The following is a 14,531-nucleotide window of genomic DNA, read 5'->3' on the forward strand; positions in this document are numbered from 1 at the left end:
CAACATGTAGAGGCTTTTCTTGCTGTTGTTCTATAAGAACTCCCCCTTGTTCTGACACCAGGTTGCATACCTCGCCCTCGTGTGGGAATGTTTGTAAACACAGAAACAAGTCTATTGAACCTCAATCATGTCAAGCCAGTGGCACAACATATTCATTTATGGTGACATCAGAATCGGCATCATAATCCTTGGCCTGTAGAGAGAATTAAGTAAAAACCCCATCTCCATCCATGGCTTAGGAAAGGGACGATTTAGCAAGCAAGCTACTGCAGGACATCAACACAAGCAGACCAGAAACTGACATTTTTCTGAAAATGAAGTTTTGCTTAGGAAAGGATTTGATTGGTGTAATTCCAAACGGGCCTCCCTTGGGGTGTGTTTTCCTGCACTAGGATAACCCACAGTTGAGATCAGCTCAATGCTGATAGGTTAATTATTTAAAACAATGATAAAGGAAGTCCAAAATGCTTGCTGGCATCACTCAATCAAACGCTACTGCTGCAACATGTTATACTCTTTGGGTCCAGGCAGCATCAGATGCATGAGCTACACATACTGACACAGAGGGGCGCTGTTTCCCTCCCTCAGATGATTTTTCCGGTGAGATTCAGCCACTTACGAAGTGACCTGAAAAGTATAAAAACACAGAAGGTGTGTTCGAACACACATACTAACATACTGTATACTACATACTTAACGTGTATATACTATTAGTTTACAGTATGCTAAATAAAACTAGTGGGATCCTTTCAGTTGAGTATACTAGCGCTTCGCATGTCTACCAGAAGTTGATGCTGTTGCTATGCAACCGTTTGCTAGCTTGTTAGCATAACAAATTACTAGCTAGACTTTGGGTTTGTTTGTAAATTCAATCGGGAGTGTCAGGGAGTTGTCAGCTTGTCCGTTCGTAAATTCAGAGCGTTTCGCTCTCAGAACACTTTAATTAAGCTTCTTTGCCAACGTTTACTGACACCGGCTACATACAATGGGTGTTGAGCGTTTGTAAATGTATTTATTCTGTGCTCCGGCATTGTCAGATGAGAGTGCTCAGAAATCGGAGTAGATAGCCAGAGCAAATTTACGAACACACCTGCAACACTATACCACTTAGCTAAGCTTTTGAATGACGTGAATAATCAAGTCAATAAACATTGGGCAGTTAGTAAATATACTGGATGTTTGATGTATTAGTAGCCAACTAACATTACAGTGGGTAGCTGACATACCTGTTACATAGTGCTGTAATTATATGCTATTCGGTTTTTATAGCGTAGCTAATAAAATGTAACTTATTTGAAAGGTCATGACTTTATTACATTGCTGAACATTTTCTTAAGGACACACCTCAAATATGTCCACCCCTCCCATCTGAGCACAAGCCAGCTGATGTAAGACATGTACATTGTTCTGTTCTCTTCCTAGACGAGGACGAGATTAAGAAGGAGAGGGAGAAGTACCAAACGTTCCAAATGCCCTACAGTGCGTCGGAGATCGATGACCTCCTGGAGAAGGCCCAGGACAACATGAGGAACAACAGAGACAGGATCCTGGGACAGATCATTATGGCCATCCAACGCAGAAAGAAGCACATGTCAATGGCTCAATAGTTTTTATCAGTGGTGGAAAGTATCTGTACTTTACTATTAATACTTGACAACTTTTACTTCACGACATTCCTAAAGAAAATAATATACTTTTTACTCCATACATTTTCTCTGACTGCCGACATTGGCTTGTTACATTTTGAATGCTTAGCAGAACAGAAAAAGTCTAATTCATGCACTTATCAAGAGGACATTCTTGTTCCTCCCTACTGCCTCTGATCTGGCAGACTGATTAGAAGCACCTGCTGCGCATCGGTTGCTCACCTGTGTTCCCTACTGTCTTGAATCAAAAGGATTTGTACCTACACACTGGAGAAAGTTGCAGCGTCTGTGTATGTTATCCCTAATGCAGTGAAAATAATAAAAATAATATACAAAATTAACTAAGCTTTTTGAGACATCTTTTTGATTAGGACTCACTAAACACATCCATTGTTTGATGTCTGAGTGTTGGCGTGTGCCCCTGGCTATCTGTGAAAAATAAAATGGTGCCGTCTGGGTTGCTTAATATAAGGAATATGACATTGTTTATACTCTTCCTTTTGATACTGTTCCTGGAGAGCCTCCCTCCTGTAGGTTTTTGCTCCAGACCTTGTTCCTGGGATTGGAGTGAAAACCTACAGGAGGGTAGCACTTAAGGAACAGAGTCGGAGAGCCCTGGTCTATATGCTTCGGGCACATAGACTATTCTTGTTCTCATAGACTAGGGGTATTCAACTCTTACCCTACGAGGTCCGGACCCTGCTGGTTTTCTTTTCAAACTGACAATTAATTGCACCCACCTCGTGTCTCAGGTCTCAATCAGTTCCTGATTAGAGGGAACAACGAAAGCAAAAGCAGTGACACTGGCTTCGAGGTCCAGAGTAGAGTTTGAGGGTGATAGAGTAATGACTTGTTGACCTTTTAGACTACGTATGCATAACTACATGTGAATATGCATGTAGGTCTATAGGCCTATATGTATATGTATGGGCCTGCATATGTATAGGCCTATACTGGTAGGGCTACATATAGGTGGATAGGCCTACTACATACACTGCACACTGCACATTGGAGTATAGCCTGCATCTCACGTCTCATTTCCTCCACCAGTGCAGCAGCATAATGTGGACACAGACCTCATTACGGACCTCCTGCAGGTACTAATGATCACACTCACTTCCCATCGTTCCTATTTGGCTGTATGGGTCCGTGAGGTAGTTGGCGCCAATTGGTTTTTGCAGGAAACCGACTACTGCTGTTACCCCACTAGAGGGGACACGGTGGTTAGTGGTACATCCTGGAGGAGAGACAGGGCACTAGGGTCAGTCACTAGAGGGGACACAGTGGTTAGTGGTATATCCTGGACGAGAGACAGGGCACTAGGGTCAGTCAATAGAGGGGACACAGTGGTTAGTGGTATATCCTGGAGGAGAGACAGGGCACTAGGGTCAGTCACTAGAGGGGACACGGTGGTTAGTGGAACATCCTGGAGGAGAGACAGGGCACTAGGGTCAGTCACTAGAGGGGACACGGTGGTTAGTGGAACATCCTGGAGGAGAGACAGGGCACTAGGGTCAGTCACTAGAGGGGACACAGTGGTTAGTGGAACCCCCTGGAGGAGAGACAGGGCACTAGGGTCAGACACTAGAGGGGACACGGTGGTTAGTGGAACATCCTGGAGGAGAGACAGGGCACTAGGGTCAGTCACTAAAGGGGACACGGTGGTTAGTGGAACATCCTCCAAGCTCGTCATCAAGCTCGAGACCCTGGGTCTCGACCCCGCCCTGTGCAACTGGGTACTGGACTTCCTGACGGGCCGCCCCCAGGTGGTGAGGGTAGGCAACAACATCTCCACCCCGCTGATCCTCAACACTGGGGCCCCACAAGAGTGCGTTCTGAGCCCTCTCCTGTACTCCCTGTTCACCCACGACTGCGTGGCCACGCACGCCTCCAACTCAATCATCAAGTTTGCGGACGACACAACAGTGGTAGGCTTGATTACCAACAACGACGAGACGGCCTACAGGGAGGAGGTGAGGGCCCTCGGAGTGTGGTGTCAGGAAAATAACCTCACACTCAACGTCAACAAAACTAAGGAGATGATTATGGACTTCAGGAAACAGCAGAGGGAACACCCCCCTATCCACATCGATGGAACAGTAGTGGAGAGGGTAGCAAGTTTTAAGTTCCTCGGCATTCACATCACAGACAAACTGAATTGGTCCACTCACACAGACAGCATCGTGAAGAAGGCGCAGCAGCGCCTCTTCAACCTCAGGAGGCTGAAGAAATTCGGCTTGTTACCAAAAGCACTCACAAACTTCTACAGATGCACAATCGAGAGCATCCTGGCGGGCTGCATCACCGCCTGGTACGGCAACTGCTCCTCCCACAACCGTAAGGCTCTCCAGAGGGTAGTGAGGTCTGCACAACGCATCACCGGGGGCAAACTACCTGCCCTCCAGGACACCTACACCACCCGATGTTACAGGAAGGCCATAAAGATCATCAAGGACAACAACCACCCGAGCCACTGCCTGTTCACCCCGCTATCATCCAGAAGGCGAGGTCAGTACAGGTGCATCAAAGCTGGGACCGAGAGACTGAAAAACAGCTTCTATCTCAAGGCCATCAGACTGTTAAACAGCCACCACTAACATTGAGTGGCTGCTGCCAACACACTGACACTGACTCAACTCCAGCCACTTTAATAATGGGAATTGATGGGAAATGATGTAAAATTTATCACTAGCCACTTTAAACAATGCTACCTAATATAATGTTACATACCCTACATTATTCATCTCATATGCATACGTATATACTGTACTCTATATCATCTACTGCATCCTTATGTAATACATGTATCACTAGCCACTTTAACTATGCCACTTTGTTTACATACTCATCTCATATGTATATACTGTACTCGATACCATCTACTGTATCTTGCCTATGCTGCTCTGTACCATCACTCATTCATACTGTATATCTTTATGTACATATTCTTTATCCCCTTACACTGTGTATAAGACAGTAGTTTTGAAATTGTTAGTTAGATTACCTGTTGGTTATTACTGCATTGTCGGAACTAGAAGCACAAGCATTTCGCTACACACGCATTAACATCTGCTAACCATGTGTATGTGACAAATAAAATTTGATTTGATTTGGTAACGCTATAGCTATTCTTGATGCTCTTGAACATTACTTTACGCCAGCAAAGAACGTCATCTACGAGCGTTATGTTTTCGGTCGTTGCAAACAGGAGGACGGGGAGTCCATTGACAGCTTTGTCACTAGGTTAAGGGAAAAGGCAGCTACATGTAACTATGGTGCTTTAAGAGATGAACTGATCAGAGATATGATTGTGCTTGGCATAACTGATGAGGGCACCCGCAGACGTTTGCTGAGAGAACGTGACCTGACGCTGGCCTTGGCAGTGGAGACATGCCGTGCAACAGAGCTTACTGATATACGGATGAGGTCCATGGAGCTAGAAAGGCAACATACGGACAATGTAAATGCTACATTCAGGCAGCCAGTAAATAAATTCCCCTTTGCCACAGCTAATGCTAATACTACAGCCAACTCTGCAGTAGACAACCCCAATACATGCCGATATTGTGGCATTTCTCATGGACGAGGAAAAGAACACTGCCCAGCCTATGGAAAAATATGCAAATCATGTGGTACAGCTAATCACTTCGCAAGGGTCTGCATGACAAGCAAGAGAAAGGAGGGTAAAGTGCACTCCATTGAAACAAACACAGATGAAGGGAACGGCAGCACAGAGGATGTACATGCTAGCGAGCGCATAGGGGCAGTGAGGGCAAAAGGACAAAAGTGGTTTGTCACTCTGCTACTTAATAATAAACCAAAGCAATGCCAGCTAGATTCAGGGGCCACATGCAACGTTATGAGCCTTAAAGACAAAAGGAGGCTCGCGCCCAGAGACAAACTCACACAGAGTAGCACCAAGCTGAAACTGTATTCAGGCCAGTTCATGACCTCTTTAGGCCTGTTTGTGACAGAGTGTGTTTTACGTGGCCAGAAATACACCCTTGAGTTTGAAATAGTTGAGGGCCAGCCTGTGGCATTCGCCTCTAGGGATGTGTTGTCATGTACTGAACAAGACTGATTACTCGCATCAATGCCTCTGTCTCCTCATTTTACATTCAAACACCAGTCATGGAGCTTTACTCTGATAGAAAGAGCACAAAATTGCACGTCATGCAATGCCCAGCTCACCATCCAACTCTGCACGTGACGCAGTGTACAAAATATACGAACCCCCCCACGAGACACAGTAAGTTGCTAGCTAGTATTAGCTGGAATTCTAAAACCAAAAAACCCATTGGCTTAACAATAAAGTGTCAAGGAGAATCACCGATATAACCCTGTTACATATGTACATTATATGTTTTTGTAATGCATTCAGGCTGTATCACAACCGGAAGTGATTGGGAGTCCCATAGGGCGGCGCACATTTGGCCCAGCTTTGTCCGGGTTTGGCCGGGGTAGGCATCAATAAGAATTTGTTCTTAACTGACTTGACTAGTTAAATAAAAAATAAATATGAATAATTCAACACAGCCGCGGGATGTACGGGTGATGAAGGTGAAATGGTAAATCTGAAATAATTCGTGTTGCAATAAAAAACGATGATAAACTATTTTCTGTTGCATTATTGATATACATTGACATGTTTTGCTCATGATCCTATCTATTCAGTTGTGGGGGTTTGGAGTCGGACATGCTCATGCTGTTTAGAGTTTAGTTCGAGTTAAGTCGGGTCTCTCTCTCCCTCTCTGTCTTTCTCCCCTCTCTTCTCGCCCCCTTGTAGTGAATATCAAGTGATCTGGAGCGGTGCTCGCAATAGTTATTCACTATTTTTTGTTGTTGTTGTTTACAATTCTAAACTTGTCGAAAAGGGAATGTGAACTATATAAAATAAGGAACATAGCATTCTCTCACCCTCATCTTGCAGGCCATCTCCTTTCCATGTCAAACATGTATGTGTAGGCCCACTAGCCCAGCAGCCCCAGTCTAACAGGCAACACAGTGAGTGGTGCTTTCCACATGCTGGTGCTGATTTGAGGTGAATGAGTTTCTCTGTGATGGACTGCATAGATGTCCATTTGTGCTCAGTTTTAATAGGCACAATCTTAGTGACAACACCCCTCTTGCTATCTCTCTCTCACACACATATCCATTGTAATTATGCAGTACAAAGAAATGTGAGCTCTGTTCACAACTGTCTATTCCTAGGCAGCGCATGAGTTTCAAGTTTGGGGAAGCTTACAATTTATCCTACCATTTCTACCAATCTGTTTGACAGTTATATTCATTAGTGAAATTTCATGGAACAGTTTAATTTCAATAATAACGTTTTCGTTTCTCAAAATGATTGTCAAGTGGTTAATAATTAAAGAATTAAGAATTCAAATGATACAAATCCTAGAGTTAAAACTCCACTGATGGGAGAGCACCAGCCTCTGCCATATGGACACGTTGATTCACTGTGAGCCATTGACAGCTAAAGAAATGAGGGCATGGAACTAAGAGATAGCCAAGGCCAATGTAGCAAAAGGCCTATAATTGTCAACTAATTAAAAATAGCCTGCAGTAAACCAACAAATAAAACAGAAAATATCCTGATGAAAATGCAGGTTCTATCAATTACATTCATCTCTCTGCTCTGCCTGTCTGCCTCCCTTTCTATCAGTCTTGACTTGAGCTCTTTCTATCGGTCTTGACTTGAGCTATTTCTATCAGTCTTGACTTGAGCTAACACTAGTGAAGTGCAACAGTGTAGACTATCAACTCAATCAACTGGGTCTGGCAGAATGACTGCATTTATGAAGGTCCAGCCTGAAGCTGTCAGTACAGAACTTGCCTCAGAGTTTCCCGTGCCAGTGAGCTCGAGACAGAGGCAGCTGATTTTGCAAAGGGAAATGTGTTCAGGTGTTTTATGTAATTGTAACCGATGTGAAATGGCTAGCTAGTTAGCGGTGGTGCACTCTAATAGCGTTTCAATCGTTGACGTCACTCGCTCTGAGACCTTGAAGTAGTGGTTCCCCTTGCTCTGCAAGGGCAGCGGCTTTTGTGGACCGATGGGTAACGATGCTTCGAGGGTGACTGTTGATGTGTGCAGAGCGTCTCTGGTTCGCGCCCGGGTCGGGGTAGGGGACGGACTAAAGTCTAAACTGTCACATAATGTCCACTGGATATATGGGATCCTCAGAGCATGATATTTTGGCCTGGTAATTATCAAGGGGGAGTGTTGGAAAGATTTGTCAAATACTGTGAGGAACTATAATTACTTACAATGAATAAAAAAAACGGACTTAGTTGACTTACTGTGTGAGGTGAGAAAACAATTACTGAGAAGCTCAGCTGATTTGTGGAGGTGAATTAAGACAATCAGAAATCAGACATCCATCCCCAAATGGACACTTTCCTACATTTGCAAGCAGCAGGCCAGTTAGTCTACTTATAAACGTGCTAACTCTTCTTCTACACGTGCTCAGTCTACTTCTATACGTGTTCAGCCTACTTCTATACGTGTTCAGTCTACTTCTATATGTGCTGAGTCTACTTCTATACCTGTTCAGTCTACTTCTATACGTGTTCAGTCTACTTCTATATGTGCTCAGTCTACTTCTATACCTGTTCAGTCTACTTCTATACGTGTTCAGCCTACTTCTATATGTGTTCAGCCTACTTCTATATGTGTTCAGCCTACTTCTATATGTGTTCAGCCTACTTCTACACGTGCTCAGTCTACTTCTATACGTGCTCAGTCTACTTCTATACGTGCTCAGTCTACTTCTATATGTGTTCAGTCTACTTCTATATGTGTTCAGTCTACTTCTATACATGCTATACATGCTCAGTCTACTTCTATATGTGCTCAGTCTACTTCTATATGTGTTCAGCCTACTTCTATACATGCTCAGTCTACTTCTATACGTGCTCAGTTTTTTTTACGTGTTATTTCTTACATTAGTACCCCAGGTCATCTTAGGTTTCATTACATACAGTCGAGAAGAACTACTGAATATAAGATCAGCGTCAACTCACCATCAGTACGACCAAGAATATGTTTTTCGCGACGCGGATCCTGTGTTCTGCCTTACAAACAGGACAACGGAGTGGATTCCATGCAGCGACCCAAAAAAACGACTCCCGAAAGAGAGGGAAACGAGGCGGTCTTCTGGTCAGACTCCGGAGACGGGCACACCGTGCACCACTCCCTAGCATTCTTCTTGCCAATGTCCAGTCTCTTGACAACAAGGTTGATGAAATCCGAGCAAGGGTAGCATTCCAGAGGGACATCAGAGACTGTAACGTCCTTTGCTTCACTGAAACATGGCTCACTGGAGAGACTCTATCCGAAGCGGTGCAGCCAACGGGTTTCTCCATGCATCGCGCTGACAGAAACAAACATCTTTCTGGTAAGAAGAGGGGCGGGGGCGTATGCCTCATGGCCAACGTGACATGGTGTGATGAAAGAAACATACAGGAACTCAAATCCTTCTGTTCACCTGATTTAGAATTCCTCACAATCAAATGTAGACCGCATTATCTACCAAGAGAATTCTCTTCGATTATAATCACAGCCGTATATATCCCCCCCCAAGCAGACACATCGATGGCTCTGAACGAACTTTATTTAACTCTCTGCAAACTGGAAACAATTTATCCGGAGGCTGCATTCATTGTAGCTGGGGATTTTAACAAGGCTAATCTGAAAACAAGACTCCCTAAATTTTATCAGCATATCGATTGCGCAACCAGGGGTGGAAAGACCTTGGATCATTGTTACTCTAACTTCCGCGACGCATATAAGGCCCTGCCCCGCCCCCCTTTCGGAAAAGCTGACCACGACTCCATTTTGTTGATCCCTGCCTACAGACAGAAACTAAAACAAGAGGCTCCCACGCTGAGGTCTGTCCAACGCTGGTCCGACCAAGCTGACTCCACACTCCAAGACTGCTTCCATCACGTAGACTGGGAGATGTTTCGTATTGCGTCAGATAACAACATTGACGAATACGCTGATTCGGTGTGCGAGTTCATTAGAACGTGCGTTGAAGATGTCGTTCCCATAGCAACGATTAAAACATTCCCTAACCAGAAACCGTGGATTGATGGCAGCATTCGTGTGAAACTGAAAGCGCGAACCACTGCTTTTAATCAGGGCAAGGTGTCTGGTAACATGACCGAGTACAAACAGTGCAGCTATTCCCTCCGCAAGGCTATCAAACAAGCTAAGCGCCAGTACAGAGACAAAGTAGAATCTCAATTCAACGGCTCAGACACAAGAGGCATGTGGCAGGGTTTACAGTCAATCACGGACTACAGGAAGAAATCCAGCCCAGTCACGGACCAGGATGTCTTGCTCCCAGGCAGACTAAATAACTTTTTTGCCCGCTTTGAGGACAATACAGTGCCACTGACACGGCCTGCAACGAAAACATGCGGTCTCTCCTTCACTGCAGCCGAGGGGAGTAAGACATTTAAACGTGTTAACCCTCGCAAGGCTGCAGGCCCAGACGGCATCCCCAGCCGCGCCCTCAGAGCATGCGCAGACCAGCTGGCCGGTGTGTTTACGGACATATTCAATCAATCCCTATACCAGTCTGCTGTTCCCACATGCTTCAAGAGGGCCACCATTGTTCCTGTTCCCAAGAAAGCTAAGGTAACTGAGCTAAACGACTACCGCCCCGTAGCACTCACTTCCGTCATCATGAAGTGCTTTGAGAGACTAGTCAAGGACCATATCACCTCCACCCTACCTGACACCCTAGACCCACTCCAATTTGCTTACCGCCCAAATAGGTCCACAGACGATGCAATCTCAACCACACTGCACACTGCCCTAACCCATCTGGACAAGAGGAATACCTATGTGAGAATGCTGTTCATCGACTACAGCTCGGCATTCAACACCATAGTACCCTCCAAGCTCGTCATCAAGCTCGAGACCCTGGGTCTCGACCCCGCCCTGTGCAACTGGGTACTGGACTTCCTGACGGGGCGCCCCCAGGTGGTGAAGGTAGGCAACAACATCTCCTCCGCGCTGATCCTCAACACTGGGGCCCCACAAGGGTGCGTTCTGAGCCCTCTCCTGTACTCCCTGTTCACCCACGACTGCGTGGCCACGCACGCCTCCAACTCAATCATCAAGTTTGCGGACGACACAACAGTGGTAGGCTTGATTACCAACAACGACGAGACGGCCTACAGGGAGGAGGTGAGGGCCCTCGGAGTGTGGTGTCAGGAAAATAACCTCACACTCAACGTCAACAAAACTAAGGAGATGATTGTGGACTTCAGGAAACAGCAGAGGGAACACCCCCCTATCCACATCGATGGAACAGTAGTGGAGAGGGTAGCAAGTTTTAAGTTCCTCGGCATACACATCACAGACAAACTGAATTGGTCCACTCACACAGACAGCATCGTGAAGAAGGCGCAGCAGCGCCTCTTCAACCTCAGGAGGCTGAAGAAATTCGGCTTGTCACCAAAAGCACTCACAAACTTCTACAGATGCACAATCGAGAGCATCCTGGCGGGCTGTATCACCGCCTGGTATGGCAACTGCACCGCCCTCAACCGTAAGGCTCTCCAGAGGGTAGTGAGGTCTGCACAACGCATCACCGGGGGCAAACTACCTGCCCTCCAGGACACCTACACCACCCGATGTCACAGGAAGGCCATAAAGATCATCAAGGACATCAACCACCCGAGCCACTGCCTGTTCACCCCGCTATCATCCAGAAGGCGAGGTCAGTACAGGTGCATCAAAGCTGGGACCGAGAGACTGAAAAACAGCTTCTATCTCAAGGCCATCAGACTGTTAAACAGCCACCACTAACACTGAGTGGCTGCTGCCAACACACTGACACTGACTCAACTCCAGCCACTTTAATAATGGGAATTGATGGGAAATGATGTAAATATATCACTAGCCACTTTAAACAATGCTACCTTATATAATGTTACTTACCCTACATTATTCATCTCATATGCATACGTATATACTGTACTCTATATCATCGACTGTATCCTTATGTAATACATGTATCACTAGCCACTTTAAACTATGCCACTTTGTTTACATACTCATCTCATTTGTACATACTGTACTTGATACCATCTACTGTATCTTGCCTATGCTGCTCTGTACCATCACTCATTCATATATCCTTATGTACATATTCTTTGTCCCCTTACACTGTGTACAAGACAGTAGTTTTGGAATTGTTAGTTAGATTACTTGTTATTACTGCATTGTCGGAACTAGAAGCACAAGCATTTCGCTACACTCACATTAACATCTGCTAACCATGTGTATGTGACAAATAAAATTTGATTTGATTTGATTTGAGCCTACATCTATACGTGTTCAGTCTACTTCTATACGTGCTCAGTCTACTTCTATATGTGTTCAGTCTACTTGTATACGTGCTCAGCCTACTTCTATACGTGTTCAGTCTACTTCTATACATGTTTAGTCTACTTCTATACGTGCTCAGTCTACTTCTATACGTGCTCAGCCTGCTTCTATATGTGTTCAGTCTACTTGTATACATGCTCAGGCAATTTCTATACGTGCTCAGCCTACACCTATACGTGCTCAGCCTACTTCTATACGTGCTCAGCCTACTTCTATACGTGTTCAGCCTACTTCAATACATGCTCAGTCTACTTCTATATGTGTTCAGTCTACTTCTATATGTGTTCAGTCTACTTCTATAAGTGTTCAGTCTACTTCTATACGTGTTCAGTCTACTTCTATACGTGCTCAGTCTACTTCTATACATGTTCAGTCTACTTCTATATGTGTTCAGTCTACTTCTATATGTGTTCAGTCTACTTCTATATGTGCTCAGCCTACTTCTATATGTGTTCAGTCTACTTCTATACATGTTCAGTCTACTTCTATATGTGTTCAGTCTACTTCTATATGTGTTCAGTCTACTTCTATATGTGCTCAGTTTACTTCTATATGTGTTCAGTCTACTTCTATACGTGTTCAGTCTACTTCTATATGTGTTCAGTCTACTTCTATACGTGTTCAGTCTACTTCTATATGTGCTCAGCCTACTTCTATATGTGTTCAGTCTACTTCTATACATGTTCAGTCTACTTCTATATGTGTTCAGTCTACTTCTATATGTGTTCAGTCTACTTCTATATGTGTTCAGTCTACTTCTATACGTGTTCAGTCTACTTCTATATGTGTTCAGTCTACTTCTATACGTGTTCAGTCTACTTCTATATGTGCTCAGCCTACTTCTATATGTGTTCAGTCTACTTCTATACATGTTCAGTCTACTTCTATATGTGTTCAGTCTACTTCTATATGTGTTCAGTCTACTTCTATATGTGCTCAGTTTACTTCTATACATGTTCAGTCTACTTCTATATGTGTTCAGTCTACTTCTATATGTGTTCAGTCTACTTCTATATGTGCTCAGCCTACTTCTATATGTGTTCAGTCTACTTCTATACATGTTCAGTCTACTTCTATATGTGTTCAGTCTACTTCTATATGTGTTCAGTCTACTTCTATATGTGCTCAGTCTACTTCTATATGTGTTCAGTCTACTTCTATACGTGCTCAGTCTACTTCTATATGTGTTCAGTCTACTTCTATACGTGTTCAGTCTACTTCTATATGTGTTCAGTCTACTTCTATACGTGTTCAGTCTACTTCTATATGTGCTCAGCCTACTTCTATATGTGTTCAGTCTACTTCTATACATGTTCAGTCTACTTCTATATGTGTTCAGTCTACTTCTATTTGTGTTCAGTCTACTTCTATATGTGTTCAGTCTACTTCTATATGTGTTCAGTCTACCTCTATACGTGCTCAGTCTACTTCTATATGTGTTCAGTCTACTTCTATACGTGCTCAGCCTACTTCTATACGTGCTCAGTCTACTTCTATACGCGTTCAGTCTACTTCTATTTGTGTTCAGTCTACTTCTATATGTGTTCAGCCTACTTCTATAAGTGCTCAGTCTACTTCTATATGTGTTCAGTCTACTTCTATATGTGTTCAGTCTACCCCTATACGTGCTCAGTCTACTTCTATATGTGTTCAGTCTACTTCTATACGTGCTCAGCCCACTTCTATACGTGCTCAGTCTACTTCTATACGCGTTCAGTCTACTTCTATTTGTGTTCAGTCTACTTCTATATGTGTTCAGCCTACTTCTATACATGTTCAGTCTACTTCTATATGTGTTCAGTCTACTTCTATATGTGTTCAGTCTACTTCTATACGTGCTCAGTCTACTTCTATACATGCTCAGTCTACTTCTATATGTGCTCAGTCTACTTCTATATGTGTTCAGCCTACTTCTATACGTGTTCAGTCTACTTCTATACATGCTCAGTCTACTTCTATACGTGCTCAGTTTTTTTTACGTGTTATTTCTTACATTAGTACCCCAGGTCATCTTAGGTTTCATTACATACAGTCGAGAAGAACTACTGAATATAAGATCAGCGTCAACTCACCATCAGTACGACCAAGAATATGTTTTTCGCGACGCGGATCCTGTGTTCTGCCTTACAAACAGGACAACGGAGTGGATTCCATGCAGCGACCCAAAAAAACGACTCCCGAAAGAGAGGGAAACGAGGCGGTCTTCTGGTCAGACTCCGGAGACGGGCACACCGTGCACCACTCCCTAGCATTCTTCTTGCCAATGTCCAGTCTCTTGACAACAAGGTTGATGAAATCCGAGCAAGGGTAGCATTCCAGAGGGACATCAGAGACTGTAACGTCCTTTGCTTCACTGAAACATGGCTCACTGGAGAGACTCTATCCGAAGCGGTGCAGCCAACGGGTTTCTCCATGCATCGCGCTGACAGAAACAAACATCTTTCTGGTAAGAAGAGGGGCGGGGGCGTATGCCTCAT

At 44.3% G+C, this 14,531-nt stretch overlaps 2 protein-coding genes across 2 annotated transcripts in view; both read left to right on the forward strand.

The window, feature by feature from the left end:
• LOC149980809 (cytosolic phospholipase A2 gamma-like) overlaps positions 1-1,987 on the forward strand; it is a 51,573-nt gene extending 49,586 nt beyond the window's left edge. Inside the window, exon 11 of the mRNA XM_090185684.1 lies at positions 1,423-1,987. Within this exon, the coding sequence (XP_090041810.1) occupies positions 1,423-1,607 (185 nt within the window). The 3' untranslated portion in view covers positions 1,608-1,987. The remainder of the gene's footprint in view (positions 1-1,422) is intronic.
• A 5,448-nt stretch (positions 1,988-7,435) lies between these two features.
• LOC149980810 (cytosolic phospholipase A2 gamma-like) overlaps positions 7,436-14,531 on the forward strand; it is a 38,956-nt gene continuing 31,860 nt past the window's right edge. The window contains exon 1 of the mRNA XM_090185685.1: positions 7,436-7,504. Within this exon, the coding sequence (XP_090041811.1) occupies positions 7,436-7,504 (69 nt within the window). The remainder of the gene's footprint in view (positions 7,505-14,531) is intronic.

Source organism: Oncorhynchus mykiss, chromosome 9 (genome assembly GCF_057628025.1).
Source record: "Oncorhynchus mykiss isolate SJ-2025 chromosome 9, ASM5762802v1, whole genome shotgun sequence".
In the NCBI taxonomy this organism is placed as follows: domain Eukaryota; kingdom Metazoa; phylum Chordata; class Actinopteri; order Salmoniformes; family Salmonidae; genus Oncorhynchus; species Oncorhynchus mykiss.